The sequence below is a fragment of the Elephas maximus genome, chromosome 16, assembly GCF_024166365.1.
Source record: "Elephas maximus indicus isolate mEleMax1 chromosome 16, mEleMax1 primary haplotype, whole genome shotgun sequence".
NCBI lineage: Eukaryota > Metazoa > Chordata > Mammalia > Proboscidea > Elephantidae > Elephas > Elephas maximus.
The window spans coordinates 54576799-54602620 of record NC_064834.1 but is presented as its reverse complement, the minus strand read 5'-3'; the positions used below and the strand labels follow the sequence as shown (position 1 = coordinate 54602620).

The 25822-nt window shown below is 39.5% G+C and overlaps 1 protein-coding gene across 4 annotated transcripts in view; it reads right to left on the bottom strand.

Moving 5' to 3' along the window:
* CNNM2 (cyclin and CBS domain divalent metal cation transport mediator 2) overlaps positions 1 to 25822 on the bottom strand; it is a 180520-nt gene that overhangs the window by 19614 nt on the left and 135084 nt on the right. For 2 of the 4 annotated variants that reach the window (XM_049855938.1, XM_049855939.1), the window contains exons 2-5: positions 17636 to 17779; positions 14586 to 14723; positions 12385 to 12554; positions 5 to 98 (exon numbers count right to left, since the gene is read on the bottom strand). In XM_049855938.1, the coding sequence (XP_049711895.1) occupies positions 5 to 98; positions 12385 to 12554; positions 14586 to 14723; positions 17636 to 17779 (546 nt within the window). Of the gene's footprint in view, positions 1 to 4; positions 99 to 12384; positions 12555 to 13325; positions 14387 to 14585; positions 14724 to 17635; positions 17780 to 25822 lie in introns of those variants that run through there. The other 2 variants (XM_049855940.1, XR_007513506.1) reach the window with 2 other exon arrangements.

The window sequence follows — 25822 nt, the reverse complement described above, 5'->3', positions numbered from 1 at the left end:
TCACCTGGAGAGGCTGTGAGGGCCATTACACCATAGTATGAAAAAGCACTCGCTTCAAACTTCATACCTTCTTTCCCAGCTTCTACTTCTACTTTCCCCTGTGGAAAGAAAAACAGGGGTATTTTCAGCCCAATTACGTAAATATTTGCAAACTCTATAGAAGATATGATCTTTCCTCAGATTCTTGCCTAAATTCCTTCCCCACCAATCCCAAGGAGGTAAAACCTCAGATAATGTTTTCTCATTTAGATAGAGGAGTGGGCTAATTCACCTTAGATATGAAAACTGGATATGCATACTGTACCGTACCGTTGCTGTCGAGTCGATTCCGACTTATAGCGACCCTGTAAGACAAGGTAGCGCTGCCCCATAGAGTTTCCAAGGAGCACCTGGTGGATTCGAACTGCCAACCTTTTGGTTAGCAGCCGTAGTAGCTCTTAACCACTAAACCAGCAGGGTTTCCTGGATATGCATAGATGACAGTAGAAGTGTGATATTAAATTTCTGCAAGTCCACTTAACCTTTTCCCAATATTCTTAGTTGTTGGAATTCAGGAGCCCTCCCAGTAATAAAAAGCTGGTGCTCTAGCTCCATCAGGGGAACAAACCCTGGGGAGATGCTTGGTCACCTGAGCTGTCCTGCAGGAGTGAGAGTTGGGGCAGAATCAGGGTCAAGGGTCAGTAGGGTTTGTGGCCAAGGAACAGAGAGGAGTAAACTGGCTCCCAGGGACAGAACCCACTCCCATCCCACTGGCAGTGTCCTGACCAACCAATCCCTTGTTGTGTCATCCAGGCTCCCCAAAGGCTCCTCAACACTATGGGACATCTCCTCACTGTCTTGGAAAGCACCTTGAGAAAGTCTCCTTCCATCAGGACCAAACTCCCCTCTCTTCCCCAAGATTTTCCCTTCTCTTCCCTTTCTCTACCTTGCCTACACCTTCTCCTTTACCCTCATCTGTTCTGGGGATACACTGGGCCTTATTCATCCCTACTCTTCATGGTAGATGTTCAATATGCATTTTCTAGGCTACTGAAATACCCTCGAAAGTTGAGTTTCACTTCTAGGTTTCCAAGCCAAGGGTCAGGAAGGCTCCTGTTGACATTCCTTACATTGCCTCTCCAGTGGGAGAGCTCCTCTATTGTGGATCCTTTACAATGGGTGAACAGAACTTATGCTACCTTTTATTGAATAGGAACTGTGCTAACAGGTTACAGTATTTCATTAATTCATTTAATGCTTATAACACCTCTATGAAGTAGACACAACTATTCCCCCCTCCCTTATACATCAGGGGAGTGGGGTTCAGAAGGATTAAGTAACCAGAGAACAAGCTCTTCACCAACGGCCTACACTACACCAACCACAGATGCACTGTCCTGAATACTTATTTCCTAGTATTTTGATCGCTTCCTGTGAAATTATTCTAAATTCCCAATTACTTTAGACTTTTCTCAAATCACTTCTTCAAAAGACTATCTGTTGTCTCTTTTAGGATCTCCTCCTCTCCATGGAGACACTGGCTTTATCACTCCCTAAACAGTTCTCTTGCTATTAAAAAAAGAAATTTAAAACTCCATCCATAATATAAAATTGACCTGCAAACAAACAGGTACTAAAACCCCCTTAGCATGCAGGGTCCTACAGTAGAGGCTGTGGGAGCCTTGGGAGAAGACAGTCCTTTTCTTCAAGAGCTTACAATCCAGTGGGTACAAGGCAGCACATGACAACTGATGACACAAGGCAGTAAACAAAAGTTCTACATGAAAAAAAGACAACAGGAATCTAGGAGTTCAGACAAAAAAATATATACTTCCTGTTCTTATAATTAAAGACAAATATGTTTTTTGTTTTTGGCAGTAAATTCTGAGGATGATTAGGATTCACTGATCCCAGAGAAGGAAATGGTGTGAAGGAAGGTCAGAGGGGGGGACAGCAGACCACAGGCTCTCTGGGTTTGCACAGGAAAGGAGAAGGAGACTGGATTGGAAAGGCAGCTTGGTGAGCAGGTTGACTTGGAGCTGGAGCTCCTTGAATGACAGGCTAACAGGTGAGGAGGATAAAGTCTAGACTTATCTGGGTGGTAGTCATGTGACTGGACAGAGATTGCTATGAGAGAATCTATGAATGAGGAATCAACATAACTTGGTGAAGCGCTAAGGAGAAAGAAGTATAAAAGGTTTGGGGGGGGGAGCCGATAATCACACAACAGAGGTCTGCTTGGAGGGACGTGACGAATGGTAACACCAGGAGTAGAAATGGACGAGGTGGGAAAGAGGTGAGTTAGAGGTAGTGGAGGGAGAGAGAGGACAAACTCCATTTTATAACAATGGTTTTTGAAAAGTCCATCAGAAAGACTGAAATGGAAGGTCAGGAGAAAGGTCAGAATTGGAGAGGGAGTTCTGAGAGTGGATAAAATAACACAGATGGAAAGAGAAAAGGACCAAACTGCAGATAGCGACAGAGTAGGAGGTAACCAATACGGTACAAAAGGAAGAAACAGACAACAGGAGAAGAACCAGACAACTGTATCATCACAGAAACTAGGAGACAGAAGAGTTTCACAAATAAAGCGATGGTCAGCAGTATCAAATCTACAGGTCAAGTTGAGTGAGACTACTGGTGAGGGAGTCACTGGTGGCCTTCAGGATATTTCCCACACAGAGAGAAGAAAGAAATCAGATGGTGGGGATGAGGACAGGGCAGGCAGGAGAAAGTTCTGACAACAGGGTAACTCCTGGTTAAAAGGAGAAGAGAAATGGCACGCTGTGCGGAGGGCGTGGGCACCAGAGTCAAATGAAGGCTGCTTAGGGTTAGGGGCTCCAGTGTGTGAATTAAGTGGGAGGGAAGAAAGCCAGCATGGAGGGTAACTGAGGAAGCACAAGCCAAAAGCTGGCAGGACAGAATGGACACAGGACAAAGTGGCTGATCTTGGAGGGAGCAGGGTCCTTGAAGGGAGGAGGGGAAGGAGAGAGGATGTAGGGACACAATATTCAGAGAGGAAGAGAAATAAAAATGGAAGTGCCAGATGACATCTGTCTTCTTGGTTACTTATCCATTTATTCATAGACTAATCCTTGATTTTGTATCACAGAGTTAATACGTATGTAAATGCTATTTGTCAGCGTTGGCAGGACCATCTTCTAACCTGAACTTTTATGCAGAAAATTGGGAGGAAGTCTCAAATGTGACAGAACCTCATAACCTGACTTCCATCTTTATTGATCTTGAGTTAACCTGATAATTTGTTTTCCAAGTGACAGGGGCTTCTGTGTCCCTGCAAATGGGCGTCAGCTCGCAATTCTTTTGTGATGAACTGTCAGGACCAGCAGGACAACAGTCACTTCCAAAACAAGACCCTGTGGATTATATCCTGCCTATCTCTTGGAAGAGGCATGCTTCAGGACAGCACTTACTTCTTTCATGCTTGGAACCTCGGCTAGTAAACTCAGAGACAGACGTTCCCAAACACTGTTGTACACTGGAATCAACTGGGAGTTTATAAAAATACTGACGTCTGGGGAAAATGCAGAACAGAACCTAAATTCTTTCTTTCTCTTTTTTTTTTTTTTATTGTACTTTAAATGAAGGTTTACAGAACAAACTAGTTTCTCATCAAACAGTACACACCTTGTTCCGTGACATTTGTTAACAACCCTACAGCGTGTCAACACTCTCCATTCTCAACCCTGGGTTCCCTATTACCAGCTTTTCTGTTCCCTCCTGCCTTCTAGTCCCTGCCCCAGGGCTGGTGCACCCCTTTAGTCCTGTTTTGTTCCATGGCTCCAGGGTCTCTGGAGCCACGGAGACTGGATGAACCCCTGAAACTACTGCCCTGAAATAATCTTTAAACCTTAGACCAAAAATATCCTTTGCAGTTTTTTTAAAACCAAACAATAGGTTAGCTTAACTAGTACAAAATGTCTGCCTTGAGCATTGTGCTCTCTTAAGAATTATGTACACGGGATCAAATTGACAACAGAACTTGAAAGATTAGATAGGAAGCATAGGGGGCAGTGAGTTTATGTTAATGGGGAAGTAATAACCCCAAAAAGGAGAGAGAGCATGTTGCACAGCAAGAAGAATGCGGTCCATGGCACTGAAGATTCCATGTAGAAACCGTTCAATCAGTGTATGTTTTGCTGTGTATATTCTCAACAACAACAACAAAAGATGCCTGGCTCCAATCCCCAGGCATTCTGATTTAATTAGTATGGGGTGCAACCCGGACATTAGGACTTTTAAAAGCTCTCCAGGTGATTCCAGTGTGCAGCCAAGTTTTGGGATCAGTGCTCTAAGGCTCTATTTGTGAACAATGGCCCCAGCTCTGGAACACTGCAGGGCCCTGCCTCTCCAGAGACTTCTGCAAAGTCACAGTAGCGGTGAGTCTGCTAATTAAATGAGGACAGCTGCAGAAAGAATCAAAGCTCTCCACACAGACTGAGCCATTTTTAGCTGACCTCTCTTCAAGACAAGACCCTGGGCAGCAGAGGATCAGCTCTCTTCTTCCTGGATTTTATCTAGTCTAGATCTACCAGGCTATAAGGTAGATAAACTGATTCTTAGCAGAGCTTCCAGACTAAGACAGACTAGGTAGAAAGGCCTGGTGATCTGAAAACCCTGAAAAACTCACTACGACTGTATTTTTCTCATCTTGCCTCAAACTAGTGAAAACTTTCTCAAGTACCAGTATTTAGAAACCACTTCACTAGATTAATTTTACTTCATTTATAAAATTGTAATAGGGTAAAGGATCCTTGAGGTTCCTCTCATCTCTCGCAATTTTATGATTCTACAATTCAAAAGCTTTTAAAACTGTCCAGTCCTATAGCTCTCTCTCTAGGAGTTAAGCTCTTCTGGCAAACACGTTTTAGAAACATCCAGTAAAGACATCTTTTGTTCATTTATGTGTGTCAATGACTCTAACAAGTTATCATTTTCAAACAAACCTACCAGTACACAAAATTAGGGTCACCCCTACGAAGAAATGGCTTCCCTGACTCAAAGTCAACTGCAGTATCTTCTCAGATAACAACTCTTTCCAGACAGGGAAGGAGCTACATCTCAATTTTACTTTTGAAATATTCATAAATTACTCTACTCTAGCATATCACCAAAAAGAACAGGACAGGACACAATGGGCTCCAGTCATTCCCAAAGGAACCCAGGGCTTCATGTCTGTAAAATGATAAAACTGGAAGAAGATCTCACTGTCCGAAGCAAAGCTGGACTTCCTGAATAAAGTTACCATCACAGAATCCTACCTTTCTTTTGAGGAAGCCAGTAGATAACCTCGCCTCAAAGTTTCTAAGCATTCACAAAGTATGCAACAGTCCTTAAAGAGGAAATCCTCTAAGTTAGTACAGGCACAATCACAGCAACACAAACAAGATGAAATGATCAGTGTATACCATGGACTCAGAAGACTAGAGGACTTCTCAAATACCACGTGCTGAGAATCTTGTTGATCTCCAGCTTACTCTCAAGTTGAGTTTTTGCTGTTGTTTTGTTTTTTAAATCGCCATCACAAAGTACGCAGTGGAACTTGACCCCTGAAAGGAGCTAATTAAATGCCACAGTCACAAACATCAGGTTGTGTTCACCAGCAGTGCCTGGCAGTCACAGAAGGAGAGGAAAACCCACCCACAGATGCCAGTGCCCACATCACATCTGTTTGTGGCTTTGTGTAACTCCAGGGCTTAAATGTTCTCCAGCAATATGTCTCAATCTAGAGTCTGCAGATGTAGTCCTGGGACACTGCACATTTGCTTCGTGAATTTTTAATTAAAAAAAAAAAAACTTCAGTGGTCAAAAAACCAATTTATACATATTTTGGACCATCTGGTTGGCCATCTTCTAACCAAGTGCTGCCACCAGATGTCAGTGCCAGCATTTGCATTTGTGTTTCCAATCAGATTGGTAAGAAGTTATGCTACTTTTATCATCATGGCCAAACCTTCGCACTCAACCAACTGGGAGCTAGTTAGAAATGCAGAATCCGAGACCCTCACCAGACCTACAGAATCAGAATCTGCATTTTAACAAGATCCCCGGCTGATTCCTACGCGCATGAAAGTGTGAGAAGCACTGAGCTAAAGAGAAAGGAACAGAATAGGATTTAACATAAATAACTCAGTCACACCCAGTGGAGGCCAAATAGTAGCACAACGTAAGGTATGAACATTCAAAGTAGCTCGTGTTGAGCAAAGGGGTACAGGGTTCAGTCAACTCTGGGTGCCAGGAGGCCTGGGGGTGCTGAGTGCAAAACAGCCTGCCCCAGGGCATCCTTAGCCATAGTGCTTTAGCATTGGCCAAACAAGGTCATTCACACATTTAAAATTTAGTATCAATTTGCAAATTTGTTTTCATCTGTAGCTGTATATACTGGTTCTAAGCAAACAGAGCTTATGCCTGGCTTTATATTTATACATATTAAATAGCATAATAAAAATTCCAGAGTAAACTTTGGGAGCCCAAGTCAATTATTTTCTTTTAAAATGGCTGTTACCTATACTTTACTCAAGGTCGAGAATACATTATTGCACTGCAAGTCAACAGTCTGTGAGGAGGTGTGACATGGAAGGCTGACATTCCTTTCCCAAGACCAAGTGAAAGTGTAGGAAGTATTGTCAAGGGTTGTGTGAACTCTAAGATGCCACCCTCACAAAACAAACCCCACTCTACATAGGGAAAACCCGTTTTGTAACCTATGTCAGAAGCCCTAAAAAAGAGAGTGTGGACAGGAAAAAAAATAACAACATTTACTTGAGGAATAAAATCAATAAGGAAAACTAGCTACAGGAAAAAAAAAAAAAAGGGTTCCTTTCTACGGGTTGTTTAACTGGCAAAGAAAACAGCTACACTTTGACTATTACTCTTTATATTGACTCACATTATAATTTGGTTATATGCTAAGGAGAACAACCATATTATTTTTGATTTGCACATTCACACATTTTCCAGCAAATGCTTCACTGTGAGACACCGACTATCTAAATTATACAGTGATCTATTTATTACTCTGATGATTTATATTCAAAAATAGTTTGTTAACAGTTATACTAACTGCAAACACTATTCTTTACTTGGCACATTTTTGTATGTGCTTTCCACTTTTTTCATGACTACAAAACGATTCCGCATATTATCATCTCTCGATCTGATTAGCTATTAGATACATGGACTATTTCTACTATTTTATAATTAATAGATTTGCTATAAGTCTATTTATGTGTATGATGGAGACCTGCTCCCGTTGAGTGGATTCTGACTCAGAGTGACCCTATAGTACAGGGTAGAGCTGCCCCATAGGGTTTCTAAAGAGTGGCTAGGTTAGCAGCCTAGCTCCCCCCTAGCTCTTAACCACTGTACCACCAGGGCTCCAGGTACGAGGGATTGTCTGTGTGTATTCCCAAACATGACGCTGCCAGTTCAAAGGGTATGATTGGTTTTACAGTGCTTTTTCCTTTTTGTCTACTAGATTATTTTGTTTGCTTTCTGAAGTCAAGAACAGATGCTTAATGTTCAGAATTGCCTTTCTGACATCTACTGATGTGAGCATAAGGGTTTTCCCCCCCACCACTTTCTAATTAATGTCACATATTTTGGTTCTAAATGGCACTGGGTCACTGGGTATTTTGGTTCTGTTTTTCTTATATTAAACTAGCCCAGCATTTCTAAAATTAACTCACTCATAGTCACCATAAATAACTCTATGGGTATGTTATTCTCTAATTGCTACCATTTTATTTAGGAATTCTACATCAATGTTCACAAGTGAGACTGACCCATAATATTATGAAATTTTACATTTAAGCTCACATTGGCCATAAAAAATGCATCTGACCATCATGCCACCTTGTTCTACTTGTATAATACAGAAATCAAGTTCTTCAATTCTGATTTTTTTTCTAGCAAATCCTTGAATTCTCACTGCTTTGAAAGAAGAGGGAGAACTCATTTTGCATTTTCTCTTTTATAACATTAATTATGCCAATAGAATACTGATTTTTTAAATCTTTTAAAACAAGCAAATCTTGATTTTATTTATGAGTTATAAGGCTTTTTCATTTTCAAGACAGTTTTTCTTACTTGGTTTTGTTTTTTTTTAGTTTGCTACTTTGCTCTTTATCTAATAATTATAGTTCTCTATTTTTTCTTATTTTCTTATTTGCCTAAGTACCCCTTATTCATGGTTTCACTTTCCGCGTTTTCAGTTACCCACAGTCAACCACAGTCCGAAATACTTCATGGAAAATTCTAGAAATAAACGATTCAAAAGTTTTAAATTGCCCGCTGTTCTGTGTAGGGTCGCTATGAGTCAGAATCCACTCCACGGCAAAGAGTTCTTGGTTTGGTCTGTGTGGCATGATGAAATCTCACGCTGTTCTGCCCCGGATGTGAATCATCCCTTTGTCCACTGTATCCACGCTGTATACGCTATGCTACCTGCCCTTAGTCACTTAGTGGCCATCTGGGTTATCAGGTCCACTGGCAGTGCTTGTGTTCAAGTAGCCCTTATTTTACCTAACAACGATCCTAAAGCTCGATAGTAGTGATGCTGGCAATTCCAATATGCCAAAAAGAAGCCATAAAGTGCTTTCTTTAAGTGAAAAGGTGAAAGTTCTTGACTTAATTTAAAAAATTGTATTATATCACATCATCACAAGAAGAATGAGTACAGTGCAATGATATTTTGAGAGACCACATTCATGTAACTTTTATTACTGTATATTGTTATAATTGTTCTATTTTTTATTATTAGTTACTGTTAATCTCTTACTGTACCTAATTTATAAATTAAACCTTATGATAGGTATGCATGTATAGGGAAAAACACAGTATATATAGGGTTTGGTACATGGTTTCAGGCATCCACTGGGGGTCTTGGAATATAATAACCCTTGGGGATAAAATGGGACTACTGTACTTAAAGGAATAAAATCTTTTGGAATTTTGATACATATATGGTCTTTACATTGTTCAGTATTAGTCTTTAATGATAAAAAATGATAGTCTATATATTTTCCTCTCTCCTTCAGTTGCTACTTAGGATAATTATTAATTTGTCATTAATTCTATTTTTTTTTATGATTATTTGTTTAAATAGGTAACACATGTGCCTGGTAAGAAATTCAAACCATACAAAGGAGAAGTAAGTCTCCCTTCCACAACTAACCCCAGTCCTCCAAGCTTCCTTCCTTGGAGGCACCACTGTTCCCAGTTTCCTGAGTAACCCCCCAGAGAAGTTCCGTATGTGTATGTGTGTGTTTCTGTAAAATCAAAAAAGAGACAGTCTTTTTCTCTTTTACACAAATGAGAGCATATCATATACTCTGTTCTGCATCTTATGAATAAACTTGTGTAAGAGAATTTATCACAATTTTAATATGGCTTACCCACCCACCCATTGCCATTGAGTCAATTCTGACTCATAACGACCCTAGTACTTTTCAATTATATATTTTTATTTCTAACTTTATTTCATTATGATCTATGCAGGTAGTTTTTTATAAAATTTCTATCTTTTTGTCTTTACTAGAACTTACCTTGTGACATAATAAATAATCAATATTTATTAAAGAGTCATGTAAGCTTTTTAAAAAGTGTAATTCTGTGGCTTTTATGTTTAATTTTCTCCAAATCCCTTTTTATTTTATTTTACTAGTTGTGCAATTTAAAACTATAACATTTTTTTCTGGGTATGCTTGCTCTTATTATGATGACAGAAAACTATTTCTACCAAAATTGTTTCTATCCACTTCTACTTTACACATTTTTTTAAAGTTATTTAAGGCAAATATAGTCAATAAAGTTGTTTTCATGATTTATTGTGCTTTTACAGTTGTCTTTACTGATACTTCAATACATTTTAGTTTAAAATCTATTTTTTTCAGATAAAATTTGAAGTTTTACTTTTTTCTATCTATGTAGTAGGAGGTTATGTGCATAGTAATTTATAGAATATTCTTAATTTGGTTTACTTAAAGTGTTTGCTTTCGAAAAATTAGACTTTATTTCATCTAGGGTTAAACTAAAAAATGATGTGTTTCTTTCAATAACTAACTGTATCCCAAATATCAATTCAGTAAAGAGTTGTTTCTGGAATCCGCAGAAGAGGGCGTCTCACTGGCTCTGAGGCTGAGGCAGGAAAGGCAGATACTGCTGCTCTCTTTTGCTTTCATACTATTGAAATGCAGTGGGACACACTCAATAACCTGGCATGATTTCCCAACGTCGACTGGGTGACATCTTAGGGGGCATACACTTTATAAATCACAATAGCTATGTTAGATTGACGGACGGCAATATGGTATTTCAATTTGCCATACTATGGGTAAGAAGCCCTGATGGTGCAGCAGTTAAGCGCCCAGTTACTAACCAAAAGGCTGGTGGCTTGAATCCACCTAGCAGCCCCACGGGAGAAAGACGTGACAATCTGCTCCCATAAAGATTACAGCCTAGAAAATCCTATAGGGCAGTTCTACTCTGTCACATGGGGTTGCTATGAGTTGAAAATCTACTCGATGGCAACAACATGGTTTTGCAGAGTAGCCAATTACCTGAGATACCCAGAGTGTTGGTAGGTGCCATTGAGTACAGTCCATGTGACAGAGTAGAACTGCCTCATAGGGTTTCCCAGGTTGTAATCTTTATGGGAGCAGACTGACAGGTCTTTCTCCAGTGGAGCTGCTAGGCGAGTCTGAACCGCCAACCTTTCACTTAGCAGCCAAACGCTTAACTGTTGTGCCACCAGGGGTCCTTTGCAAAAATCATAATTTTTACTAAACATACAGAGTTTAAACATTTCTATAAGTCCTTTTAATCAAATACACACACTATTTATAAAATTCCCATGAAGTAATCAGTTTGAGAGTTAAAAAAAACTGGTCACATTTACATAATATTTAATATGACATAGATATTCCAATACAGGTACATATGCCTTATCAAAAATATCTTTAAAAGATTTACTTCTAAATGGACAAGGATCATGAAATCTCTCGTCCATAAAATTTCTTTTTAGATCCATCAGCCAGGAATTGAATCACAACTTCATAAATGCTAACTATATATAAAAATAGACAATTGAAAGATTCTAACATTGCCACTGAAATTCACAATGTCAATCTTCAAAGTTCTCCTAAATAACAGCCTTTAATGTAATTCAAAGTTTCTCTGGGTTTAAGGGACCTTCACATCTAGCTTTTATGAGAAACACGAATCTTTTGTTCCCTATCTGGAGTAAGTAAAATAAATTACCAACAGCACCCTCAGAATTCTGAGCCTATGTCTCCAGAGGAAAAGAAAAACTCACAATTCCAGGTTGAATAAAACTGAGGTTAGTGGAGTAAGACTAGATTTGTATAAGACTGGGATCATAAGTCAGCCTTCTGAACTACAGTAAACCTGCAAACAGAAGCTTCAAAGGCTGTACAAAAGTGGTGTGTAACCAGTTATTCACGACACTTTTTCACTTTCTCAATCCTGCTTCCAAACATCACAGTACTGCCCAAACATTGCAGTTTCTGACATCTGGACATTTGATAAGAGTTATTTTCAGATAAAAAGAACCTTATTAATTCATTTAGGTAATTGGGTCCTTGCTGAACTCATGTAAAGTACAGGGCCTACCAAGCACTAAGTATACTCTTACAATGATACCTCCAATTTGTAAGGGGCTAATATTCTTGTACTGAAAGAAACTAAGGTTTCTTGTAAAAGCAATGCTTCAATAAAGAGGTATAAGAAGTCAATAAAACTAATGCTTTATTTTATGTTGACCTTCCCACCTTGCATAGGGGATTATGTTATAGAGAGAAAGAATTAGCTGTCATTGCCATGAGAGACTTTGATTATCACAACAGTTCTTTGTAAAATAGAGTCTGGTTAGTAATCAGGAGTAAAAACAACAATGAAAAGATTATTTTGATGGTGTTAAGGGAAGAAATATTAAGATCTCTCTAGGAAGTTGTGTAAGACCAACTTCCTAATGAGTCCTAATGAGTACAGTTGTGGGGGAAAGAAAAGATGATAAAAAGAGAACCCAAGGGAACCCATGACACTTAAACTGCAAATGCCCAGTCAAAGCCACTTCCCCAAATTCTGAAAAAATACTAACCATATAATTCACCATTCTTCATTTGCCTCAACACCTCGGCAATCACTAAGTGCTTTCACTCTTGGAAATTAAAGTAAATAATGGCATTGCTTTATATCAGAATGATTTTAAGATGGGAAACAGGGAGATTAAATTCTCCCACATATAAGACTACCAGAAGTTAAGTATATAAACCTTGACACCCATTCACCTATGCCAAGCCTCCTCATAACTGGAAAGATGGGTAACTTAATGAGATCAAACAACTATTGAATAATTCTTCTGACCTGCAAAATGAGAACGAAGTAGTCTACAGGTTTGTTTCGCTGGTAGAGGTAGTATTCTGGGGCTTTCTTGTTCTTCTCATCATACTTCAGTTCCTGGATGACATTGGGGTGCTTTAGCAGCCTTAGAAGGATCTTCTCTGACATCTGGGATGGGCTAAATGCTTCTACTTCTATAGATATAAACACAACTTGATATTACACTTCAAATGGATAGAAAAAAATTATACTAGTAATTAAGGTCTTTAGATAAAGAGTATACTTGGAATCAAAGTGATACAATATGGATTAACAAGACTTCCATTTGGTGATCCACTGGGGGCAGATTACCTGGGCAAAATTAGAAAATACTGAATTCTCATATTTGTTTCCTTTAAATTTTCCTTTTCAATTTCAGTTCTCATAAAAATACCCCAATTTTCTGGTGGAGAAAAATAAATATCAACCAGAAGCACACTCCTTGACTGTCAGGATGCCCTTTAACAAGCCACAATAGTCTGACTGTCCAATGACAGCCAAAGGAAGAAGCAAGGATCAGGAAGCATCTAGTTGTGGGTTAGTATCAGGTGCACAGACACAGGGACTCCACATCTCATTCTCCCATTGCAACTATCCTGAGAAATTCTGGGAACAAAGGAAGGTAGAAATTGAGAACAGAAGCAAAGCACATGCACACATCAACATGCACTCCAGCTTGATAATAATAAAAAAAAAAGTAATGATCAATATTTACAAAGATGTCGATTTTGTTTGAAATAACAAAAACCAAAATTACCCACTTTTGGGTGCTAGACTGAAACCAGACTCTATGATAATCTCAGAGGATAATTAAATTGTAATTTTTAACTGATTAGGAATGATATCTCAGAATTAGGAAATAATAATAAACAAGTTAAAGATGCTGTTTGTTTTTTATTTAAAAAATTATATAATATATATGAAAATTATAAATTCTGTATTAGCTTCTGTGCCTCATTTGCATAATGAAATAAGAATACACCGTAGATATTTTGGAAAATACAAAAAAAAGATAAAGAAGAAAATAAAAATTATTTACAAACCAACCATTCAGAAAGTCATTCTTAGCTATTTGGTGAGCATTTCTTTCCAGTACCTTACATAGGCACATGTACCTGTGTATATGCGTGTGTGTACACACAAAAACAAAATATACTCATATGGTACACACAGCTTTGTATCCTGTTTTTTCCCACTTTACCTTAAATTATGAGTATTTTCCCATGTTATAAATATTATACTGTGAGCATTCCCATGTCTCTGAAAACATGATCTTTAATGAGTACATAATATTCCATCATGTGGTTGCTGTTTGCCTTCTTTTAAAAATATTTTAGGTATACAGCATGCAGTTGAAAGGAATTAGCTGCCCATCTTGGACACAGACGTCTTCTAGAAGCCACTGGGTACTTCAGATTTTCTTACACTTCCCCTGATCAACAGAGCTCACCCTTCACCTAGAGAGCCATCTGGGGATGTGAGAAGGGTCAGTGAGTCTCTTAAGTCCATTCAACCTTGACCTCTCTGGAGCAGTCAGTGCCGGCTGGGTTGGTGGTTTTAATAATGTGAACGCTTGCCTTCTGAAATGGGCTCAAGTTAACAATCTGATTTGAAGAGACCATTGAGAAATCCATGTCAAAGTTCTTAGAATTTCTGATTTCATTAAAAGCATAAAAGATAAAGACTTAATTTTGAAAGTCTATTTTTCTTCTTCGCAAATCATAGCACCTGTGTTACAACTGATGTCCAACTGTTCTTCCAAGGCAAGCTGAAGAGAGAGTTACTTAACTGTCCAAACAATGAGGTGGTGTCTGGTTGGCACGTTAGCTTACTCCACCAGCTGGCTCTACCATGGGCTTAGCTGGAAGTAGACGACCTGACCTACTGTACACATGCAGTGTGGCACTAACATTCATCCTTACCTTTCAGACCAATTTTAAGTTACTGGTCCACCCCTGGTAAATGTCTCAGAGGGTTCATGCCGACACTGAACATAGGAGAGGAGAGAATTTAAAAAGAAAAAAACAAAACAAAACAAAAACAAAACAAAAAAACAAAACACAAAAGTGGCATTACTTATCACCCCATTTCCCAGTCTCCACCCCCAGCCCACCCCAGTCAGTGGTGGGTGAGAAACACAGCTCCAGGGTTGGTAGAGATTTCAAACTGTGATAAGCTGCACTTGCCTGTTGCTAGGAAACGGTGCATTGCCAAGAGAAGCTGTGGTGATATTTTAACCTTCATCTCGCTGTCTGTCTGTTTAAAGGCAGAAAAATCTTGCTTTCTTTCACGATGGGCAACTTTCTTTTTTGTTCTGTTATCAGCTGAGGGAGGAATGAGAAAAGAAAATAATATGGAAATGCATTGCTTTAGATCAGGGCTCTTGTCGAATGAAAAAGACAAAATATATTGGAGAGGCTAGACTCTCTCTCCAGATGCAAACACTCTACATACAAACACCACATGGAAAGGGGAAGGAAGACAGAATTCTCATCAAGTCAGCACAGCACAGTCATGACACAATCCAAAGTGATGACAGTAGCCTGGTTAGTATGAGCACACTTCATGAAGATTTTTGCAAAAGCCCTTTAATAAGTACATTACTGGCAGACTTGGGCAAAAACCCTCATAGAACTGAGACAACCACATGGCAAGAGGTTATGTAGCCTTGCAGTGCATACCACCCCCCCCCCAAAAAAAGTTGCCATCAAGTCAATTCTGATTCATGGCAATCCTGTGCGTGCAGAGTAGAACTGCACCCCGTAAGGTTTTCAAGGCTGTGACCTTTCGGAAGCAGATCACCAGGCCTTTCCTCTGAGGTACCACTGGGTGGGTTTGAACTTCTGGTTAGTAGTCGTGCACTTAACTGAATGCGCCACCCAGGGATTCCCTGGTGCACACACAGTATCGTGCTATCCAGTTCACACTCGAGTGATAAATAATCACTGTGCTACAGAGGACACAAGGTACATGTGTGTCCCTACCTTTAAGAGGCCCCAATCCTCTACTGGAAGAGAAAAAACAAACAGAACCCACAAAACAAAACAAAAAACAAGAAGACTTATTTCATAGAACAATATTTGAATATCCATTTGCTCATTTCTACCCCGGGCGATGAGATTCTCAAAATCAAGAAAACGTGAAGAAGACAATCTAGAACAAGGGTTGGCAAATTTCCTCTGTCAATGGCCAGACAGTAAATATTTTAAGCTTTGCAGGCTATACAGTCTCTGTAGCAACTACTCAACTCAGCTGCGGTAACAGCCACAGGCAATACATAAATGAGTAAGTGTGGCTGTGTTCCAATAAAACTTTATGGACGCTGAAACTTGAGTTTCACACAATCTTCACATGTCATGAAATATTATTCTTCTTTAGATTTTTCTTTTTCTTCAAACGTTTAAAAATGTGAAAAACCATTCTTCGCTCACAGGCCATACAAAAACAGGTGTTGGATGCTTGTGCGCTATAGTTTGCCGACCCCAGGAAGGTGTCTAATGCAAAACCAGTTCTCAAATATTTTTTCTGGATAAAGAATGATCAAGAAAAAAACCAGTTTAAGCCACAACCCCAACTGCTGGCCCCTTCCCAGGAATCATCACTGCATTACCATTTTCTGCCTAGATCAAAACAAACTGATTACTAGGTTTTTCCTGGGGAGAAAGTGATCACAAACTTGTAATTTCCTTGTGCCTCAAATTCTTTTGAGAACTAGGCAGTATAAATCAATACACAATTTAAAAACAATTTTCTAATGGCCATGGCTGACATCATCTCTGATCATCTACGTAGATCAAAAACAGTTTCAAAAATAGGCCTGAAATCGCAAGTTCAGTACTTTGTGTCAGCAACTCCACTTAGGCAACAGCTTTGTATGAAATCAGTTTGATCAAGGCTTAAAAGAAGTTAAACTAACATTTATGTAGAATAGAAGTGTAAACACAAAATCTCATAAATGTTGTAATTTTTTTTTCCTTATGATGAATACTACCCCTGGGAAAACACATAAACACACAGGCATACACTTAGTATTAAACAGTCACTTGTATGGAAGGATGAAAAGAATGTAAACACACAAATAACAATATTCTCTGTCATGAGACTTCTGATTACTCTCCAATTGTCACAAGGATAAAACAGACATTAAAGACTGCTCATGAAGAAAAAAAAGGAAACATTTTCAGAAGACAGTCATTAGCTAAACATAAAATTTATTCTTTTCGGGTACCTGGAAAACTTACTCAATTACAAAAGGAGGGACTGAATAAAATTGCTCTGCTTTGAACAAGGCAGGCTTTGTCCCCAGCCCCCCAGCTCATGGGAATAGTCCATTTTTCCCCTCCAAGACATGTTTTAGAGGCCAAACAGGAGAATCAGAGCCCAGATGCTCTTTCTCTAGGCCACCCCCCGGAGCCCCAAACATCTCAAGCTTTGGGGCATCTTTGGCATTATGAAAACCTTGAATCTTACACAGTTAAGAGTGAGGCTGAGGAAGACAGTTTAAGCTCTCCAGTCCAACTATCCGCTTGTGCACTTTGACGAGACAGAATGCGTGTTCAATGCTCAGCCCAGGTTCATGTTTATTTCTTGGGCAAATAAATTATGGACACTTACCTCCCCTTGCCCTGATCCAAGCTTCCTCCTCCCCCACCCAAAAGAAAGAAGGCAGAGAACACGAAAAACACATTCTTACTATGTACCCTACCCTGTCCTGCCTCCCCCCTCCCACCCCAGTAAAACCATAAACTTGTAAAATCACCTTTACCCTTGACCCATGAGTTCTGGAACAAGGAAATTTAAATACTTGTTTTCCATCAATTTAACAAATCTCACTAGCTTTTTAGGTACTTGAATTAGGAATGTGAGTAGAACAGAAATTTATGTGAAAATAATTAGCCTAGTTGTGTAAAACGAAAATTTTGTAAAGAATGGTTCTTTACTCATGTCGCTAAATTTAACTGGTGGATATGGAGCAGACCCTTCTGGTCAGGGTAAGTAACATCCAGATACTGGTTATAAGCAGCCAGTTTTTCAAGAAACAGTGCCACTTGACATTGCAGGATCTGCCTTTTCTTTCTCCCTCTGGTGAAGGGGTTGGTACACACTAATGGGTTGTACTATAAGCCACAGCCTACACACATTGTGCCTACACACACAGCCTCCAGGTACAATGTCAGAAGCAACACAACAAACAAGCAAAGGTTTGGGGAAATTGCACTCAGACAATGCTACTCACTGTATAAATCTGTTTCATCTAGGATCTCAGATTTGATGATTTCTTCAATCACATCTTCCAATGTGACAATTCCCAGAACTTCATAAAATGGATCCCCTTCTCCCTCATTGTTTACCCGCTGCACAATAGCCAGGTGAGATTTACCTTCAAAGAAAAGAAAACAAAGTTTAAGGTGGAATTTTCTGAATGTCCTGAATGAAGTCTTATATATGATTATGGTTTTTAAAAAAGTTACCAAAGTCTGAGTTTCAGCCTTTAAAAAGAGTATGGAAATATCACAAAAAAATGGACAAGTTCCACCAGCCATCAAAAGCAAGACAAATGAAGGCAGAAGAGTGTTATCGTCTGCATGCACTGTGCTGCATCATGGTTTCTTGCTTCCTGATGAACTTGGTCTTCAGTAATGTCAGCTCTTCCTCTGTAACCTTTCTAGCAACTGCCACTTCAGGAGAGCTGTTCTCAAAGTATGGTTCGTGGACGCCTAGAAGTCTCTAAGACCCTTTCAGGAGGTCAGTGAGGTCAACAAATTTTCATAATAATATTAAGATGCTATTTGCCTTTTTCACTGTGTGATAGTGCAAAAGCAATGTTGAGTAAAGCTGCTAGCACCTTAGCACAAATCAAGGCAGGGGCAGCAAGCTATGCTAGTGGTTCCTGTGGTCTCCACCACCACGCACAGTAAAAGGAAAAAAAAAGGAGATTCTCTTAAAAATGCCCTTGATGAAGCAGTAAAATTATTAATTTTATTAAATCTTGACCCTTGAGTATATATTTTGACATCTATGTGTCAAAATGAGAAGCACCATAAAACACTACTGTTATATTCTGAAGCATGACAGTTGTCTGAAGAAAAGCACTTGTGCAATTTTTTGAGTTGCAAGTTGAACTAGCTACTTTTTTTTTTTTTTTATTAAACACCATTTTTATTTGAAAGAATGATGAACAGATAAACTGTGGTTATTAAGACTTGGGTATCTGGAAGATATTTTCTCAAAAATGAATGGAATGAGCCTGCCCCATCAAGGAAAACTGACAGCATTTGCTGTCAGTGATAAAATTGAGCTTTTAAGCAAAAATTAGAATTTGGAAAACTTGTATCTGCCAACATTAGCTTGACAGCCTCTCAATAATTAAAGACTTTCCTGATGAGATAGGCGATAATATGAAAATGTGACTTTTCTGATGTGGTATAATGAAATGTGTCAACGTTTTCAAGATCTGAATAATTCAGTGAACCAATATTTTCCAAATGACTACTGCAGCCTGTTACAAAATTATGTGTGGGTAAATGGTCCATTCCGAGTACAAGACAGACCACTGGATTTTTTTTTTTTTAATTGTGCTTTAAGTGAAAGTTTACAGCTCTAGTTGCTCATACAAAAATTTACCCCTATAATGTGTCAGCATACTCTTCCTTTCTACCTCAGATTTCCCGTGTCCATTCAACTAGCTCCTGTCCCTTTCTGCCTTTTCATCTTACCTCTGGACAGGAGCTGCCCATTTAGTCTCATGTATCTACTTGAACTAAGAAGCACACTCTTCACGAGTATCATTTTATGTCTTATAGTCCAGTCTATTCTTTGTCTGAAGAGCTGGCTTCGGGAATGGTTTTAGTTTTGGCTTAACAGAGAGTACGGGGGCCATGTCCTCTGGGGTTCCTCCAGTCTCAGTCAGACAATTAAGTCTGGTCTTTTTACATGAATTTGAGTTCTGCACCCCACTTTTTTCCTGCTCTGTCAGGGACTCTCTGTTGTGTTCCCTGTCTGGGCGGTCATTGGTGGTAGCCAGGCACCACCTAGCTCTTCTGGTGTCAGGCCGATGGAGTTGCTGGTTTATATGGCCCTTATTGTTTCTTGGGTTAATATTCCCTCTGTGTCTTTGGTGTTCTTTATTCTCCTTTGCTCCAGGTGGGCTGAAGCCAATTGATACATCTTAGATGGCCACTTGCAAGCTTTTAAGACCCCAGAGACCACTCAACAAAGTGGGACACAGAACATTTTCTTAATAAACTTTGTTATACCAACTGACCTCGATGTCCCCTGAAGCCATGGTCCCCAGGCCCCCACCCCTGCTACTCTGTCCTTCAAAGAGTTTGGTTGTATTCAGGAAACTTCTTAGCTTTTGGTTTAGTCCAGCTGTGCTGACTTCCCCTGTATTATGTGTTGTCCTTCCCTTCACCTAAGATAATTCTTGTCTACTTTAGTGAATACCCCTCTCCCTCCCTCCCCACCCTTGTAACCACCAAATAATGTTTTCTTCTGTGTTTAAACCTTTTCTTGAGTTCTTATAATAGTGGTCTCATATAATATTTGTCCTTTTGCGACTGACTAATTTCACTCAGCATAATGCCTTCCAGATTCATCCATGTTATGAGATGTTTCACAGATTCATTCGTTGCAGAGTATTCCAAAGAATTTTTTTTAAATAAACTTTTTATTTTGGGATAATTTTAGAATTACAGAATAGTTGCAAAGATAGTACAGAGAGTTCCTGTATACCCCTCACCCAGTAGTTAACATCTTACATTATCGATATATTTGTCAAAACTAAGAAATTGACACTTTTACATTACGAGTAAGTAAACTCCAGGCTTTCACTGTTTCCTCCGTTAATGCTCTCTTTCTGTTCCAGGGTCCAATCCAGGATACCACATTGCACTTAGTTATCATGTCTCCTTAGTCTCCTCAGACTGTGATGGTTTCTCAGTCTTGTTTTCCATGACTTTGGCATGAAATCCTTAAAATTCAACAAGTATTAGCCAGGTATCCTGTAGAATACCTCCAGTATGGGTTTGTCTGATGTTTTCCTCATGATTAGACTGGGGCTATGAGTTTTCTAGTTACATCATTTCAAGGGGTACATGATATCCATGTAACATCATTGATGATATTCACCTTTATCATTTGGTTAAGGTAGTATCTGCCATATTTCTCCACTGTTAAGTTACTATTTTCTTTTCTATAACTCTATTCTTTGGAAGCAAGTCACTAAGTCCAGGCCACCCTCAAGGAAAGTGGAAGGTAGGGTAGAAATTAGGCTCTTCCTCCTAGAAGAAGTATCTACATATATTATTTGGAATTATTCCACAAAATTTTTTCAGATCAATGGATTTTAAGGTAACAGAGTGCCAAAGTTCATTAGCATGGTTTCAGATTCTACACTGCAACTAACCTTTAAGAAACTACCACTTGTGGAATTTCAGTGTAGTATCAAAGGAGAATATCCACAATTGTCTAAAACGGCTATTAAAATAATCCTCCCTTTTCCAAATATATATCTGTGTGAGGCCAGCTTTTCTTTATACTTCAGTCAAAATAGTATATCCCAACAGACTGAACACATAGTTAGGCATAGGGATCCTGCTGTCATCTATTAAGCTAGATAAAACAATGACATCTGTTAATTTTTTTTTGTTTTGGAAAATAGTTTTATAAAATTATGTTATTTATGTTAATATATAATGGATTTATTATTGTTTTACGAAAAACCAAAACCAAACCCAGTGCCGTCAAGTCGATCCTGACTCATAGCGACCCCACAGGACAGAGCAGAACTGCCCCATAGAGTTTCCAAGGAGCGCCTTATGGATTCGAACTGCCGACCCTTTGGTTAGCAGCCATAGCACTTAACCACTACGCCACCAGGGTTTCCTGTTTTACGAATATGAGTTAATAAATATATATGTTTTAAACTGCCCAGTTTTAATTTCAAATACAGTAAATATCAAAAGATATAACCCACATAAACAAAAGCTCTAGGACCCTCTATTTTTTAAGAGTTTAAAGGGATCCTAAGACAAAAAGTTTAAAAGCTGCTGCTTGAGGAGATAGATGGCCAGGAAGGCAGGGGATGAGCAGAGGATTTTCGAAGTCAAATAGTCCTGGACTTGAATTCTAGCAGGGCCACTTTTTAGCCGCTTACTAGCTGTGTGACTATGAGTAAACTACATAACTTTTTGAGCCTCAGTCTCCTCATCTTTAAAACCAGGCTAATAATAATTGCTACCAAAGAGGGCTATTGTGAAGATCAGAGATAATGTTGGTACCTAACAAAGACAGTGTCTGGTATTCAGTGGGAGCTCAATAAATGATAACTCTTATTGTTTTATTAATACTGTTCCTCATTTCTAAGGCACCATCAACTTATTACCAGCTTAGTCAGCGGGAAAAAATCCTCACTATGCAATGCACAATATAGGAGAAGTCAGTACAACTTGACCCAGGCAAAGTCAAAAAAGCTTCCTAGATACATTCAAACACCTTGAGGGACTCAGTTACAGGGGCTGAGGCCTGGGGATTGTGGTCTCGGGGACATCTAGGTCAATTGGCATAACAGTTCATAAAGAAAATGTTCTACCTTCTACTCTGATGAGTAGCACCTGGGGTCTTAAAAGCTTTCAAGTGGCCATCTAAGATGTATCTATTTATCCCATCCCATCTGGAGCAAAGGAGAATGAAAAAAACGAAAGAAACAAGGAGAATATTGGTCCAAAGGACTAATGGACCACATGAACCACAGCCTCCACCAGCCTGAGCCCAGAAGAACTAGCTGGTGCCCAGTGGTACTGCTGACTGCTCTGACAGGGATCACAATACAGTGTCCTGGAAGAGTAGGAGAAAAATGTAGAACAAAATTCAAATTCACACACAAAAGAGACCAGACTTACTAGTCTGACAGATACTAGAGGAACCCCTGAGACTACATGGCCCCCGGACACCCTGCTACCTCAAAACTAAACCAATCCCAAAGTCCACGTTTCAGCCAAAAATTAGACAGGCCTGTTACACAAACAATAACACATGTGAGGAAAGTGCTTCTTAGTTCAACCAAGTATACTGGACCAAATGGACAACACCTGCCCAAAAGCAAAGATGAGAAGACAGAAAGGGACAGGAAAACTGGACAAATGGACATGGGGAACCCAGGGCATAAAGGGAAAGGGAAAGAGTGCTGACACATTGCGGGGATTGCAACCAATGTTACAAAACAATTTGTGTATTAGTTTTTGAATGAGAAACTAATTGCGCTGCCAACTTTCACCTAAAGCACAATTAAAAAAAAAAAAAACATTAATTGTACACGATGACTAAACGATGCATTTCAATTTGAGAAAGATCTTCTTAAATATTACATGCATCATTCAAACTCCAATATTGATTCCTTCCAACCTAAGACATGTGAAGCACCTAAAACATATCCGTAAATTAAGCTGGAAGAGCCCTGGTAGCATAGTGGTTAAGAGCTTGGTGGCTAACCAAAAGGACGGCAGTTCGCATTCACTAGCCACTCCTTGGAAGCCCTATGGGGCATTTCTACTCTGTCTTACAAGGTCGTTAAGAGTGGGAATTGACAGCAACAGGTTTAGACATGATCTGGAAACTTGATGATCAGTTAACACACTATTTTTTTAAATGGCAGAGGTTTCTTTCTTTTCCTTTTTTTTGGGGGGGGGTCCTTTAAATAAAGTTTACTTAAAACTTCAAGTTGGGTGAGTTCACCCAGATACAACCAGCCAGCCAAACTAAAAATATTCTCAGTAGGCCAGGTCTGATGAAGTTCCCAGCACTCACTTAGAAACTAGCTTTGGTCCTGTATATTTACAGGCCCTTTTCTAAACTCTGCAGTCTTAAGTCCGTTTAGGCTCTGCCTCAGACCCCTTTATAGGCACCAATGTCTGGAAGCCTAGACGTTTAGATTGTTAGACAATTAGGCATCCTAACAATTTTCATCCCTAGCCTGCTCATGCTCAAAGAATGAAAATATTTTGAACAAATTAGACTGGGGGGAAACTTATCAGCAATAGCTATAAACACTCTAGCAGGTCAAGTCAATTCTAGTCTAGTCCATGCAGTCCGGTAAGTTTCTCACATCTGCTTTCCCAAGGACCCAGCATAAGCAGTTAAAAATTCTTGGTGAATGCTGTCTGTCGAAAGTTAAATTCTTTTGCTATTCCCAGCTTGTGATCATTTAAAAGGAATTTTCCAAAGCAAGGTCTAATATTAGACTCAAAATGAAGTTTCCATTCCACTGAGGCGCTATTCTCACCAAAGTAACTACCGCATAATCAGATTGTCTTGGAGCAATTCGTTTAAATGCAGATGGACATACTTGAAATACCAGCTCCATAGCACCAAGGGATCTGACTGGAAAGGGCCTTGCTCCAGGAGAAATTATTTAGACTGCAAATTATTAAATATCTTTAGATAATGAATGCCTGTTTTTTTCAGAGTTCACTTGTAGCCATTCACACCCTTCTCCCCTCCAATGTTAGAAACTTCTGCATCTACTAGAGAACCACATTCTTCTAGCTTTACAATTCCTGGTGAGAAGTCCTGTTTGCTGAACCTTCTTCCCTGCGCACAGTGAGACAGGTGACACCCCTTGCCCTGCTCGATGCTTTCGGAGAACCGCGACACAGTGCACCTTTCCTGCTTAACCATCCACTGAGGGAGGGAGTTCAGTCTTCAGGCCCCATCAAGGGATCAATCCCAAGCAAAATGTAAATCATTTTTCAGTACAGAAATTTAAAAACTGAGCTGAACTAGGGCCTTTCTTAACCTGAGCACTCGAGCAATACAGTCAGGATTGAAAGGAGAAAGGCGACTTTGGGAAAACTGTCCATGAACTCACGGATTCCTAACTTACAAAGAGAAAAATAAAAGTATAGCAATCATTAGAATACAAAATTGCAGGCATTAAGTAACACTAAAGCTTTTTAATAAACTTGACAAACTGTATATAGAACAAATAAGTTGCTACCATGATTAAGGCTTGGAGACAGCCCTTTTGGCTAGATGTAAGGTCTTGCAATATCCTAGTAGCTTTGGACTCTCCTGAAACTTAAACCTCTAGCCTCTCTCCTGCTAGTCTGGTCCTAGATATGGAGGAAAAAGGAGTCAATAAGCCAATGGAAAGGTTGCTGGTTCAAACCCACCCAGCGACTCCTCAGAAGAAAGACCTGGCAATCTGCTTCCGTAAAGATTAAAAAAGTAAAGACTACCCAGCCCAGAAAACCCTATGGGGCAGCTCTATTCTGTCACAGGGCATCGCTATGAGTCGAAATCGGCTCCACAGCACCTAACAACAACAAGAAGCCAGGCCTAAGAGAATCTAAGCAGGTCTGTTTTCAGAGTACAGAACATTCAGAATATGAATACCTCTGAGTTCAAATTATGAAATAATAACTTAGATTGTTCCTATTTCTGTAACTACTATGTGCTCAAGGCAGGGCACTTGCACAGATGAAGTTACAGGAACCATATCTTCATTGTGAAAGGGGCTAAATAACTAAAATAATCTATTCAAAGTAATACTGAGATCAACTTTCTGCCTCTGCCTGCTTCCGCTGCTCCCCAAATCCTTATTTGCACATTCTCCGTGGATTGGTAAACCAGCCCAGAGTGGTGGAGGGTTACCACATTTGCATATTTTAACCACACCACCCTTCTAGGCTCAAACTGTTAATGACAGATACCATCTGTATTTTGACAAGAATAATCAACAGGATAGTGATTATGCTGACAAAGGGTACCTGTAACTGCCTGAGGAAAATATGAACTCTCTGGCTATCATACAAGATTGGTGTCAATGAGGTGACACGGAACAAGAGACTAACTGAAATAAATGGTTGAGGAAGTAAGCCAAGAGAGCAGACGAAGAAGAGCAGAATTAAGAACAACTTGGCACAGCTGTACTAATAAAAAAGTGACATACAGTAGTCAAAAAGGCTTAATGTTGTGTGCACAAGGCAAACAGAGCCTGTAGGGTCCTAAAATGCCACTCAAACAGCAGGAAGAAAGCAAACAGAAGATTCGATAATGAGAGAGTCAAGCCAACACTTTACACTCACCATTACTGCTGTGTTGCACAACTTACAGGGGGCACCATTAGCATAGCATGCAGGGTCCGATGGTTCCCTGATGTGATGCCCTGATGCTCTCACTAACCAAGGACAGGACAATGAAACCATTTGATATGTCTTTATTGATTTATTTTTTGTTTTTTAATTTTATTGTGCTTTAGGTGAAAGTTTACAGTTCAAGTTAGTTTCTCATTCATAAATTTATACATCTATTGTTTTGTGACATTGGTTGCAACCCCCACAATGTGACAGCACTCTCCCCGTTTCCACCCCAGGTTTCCTGGCTCCATTCGTCCAGTTTTCCTGCTTTCTCATCTTGCTTTTGG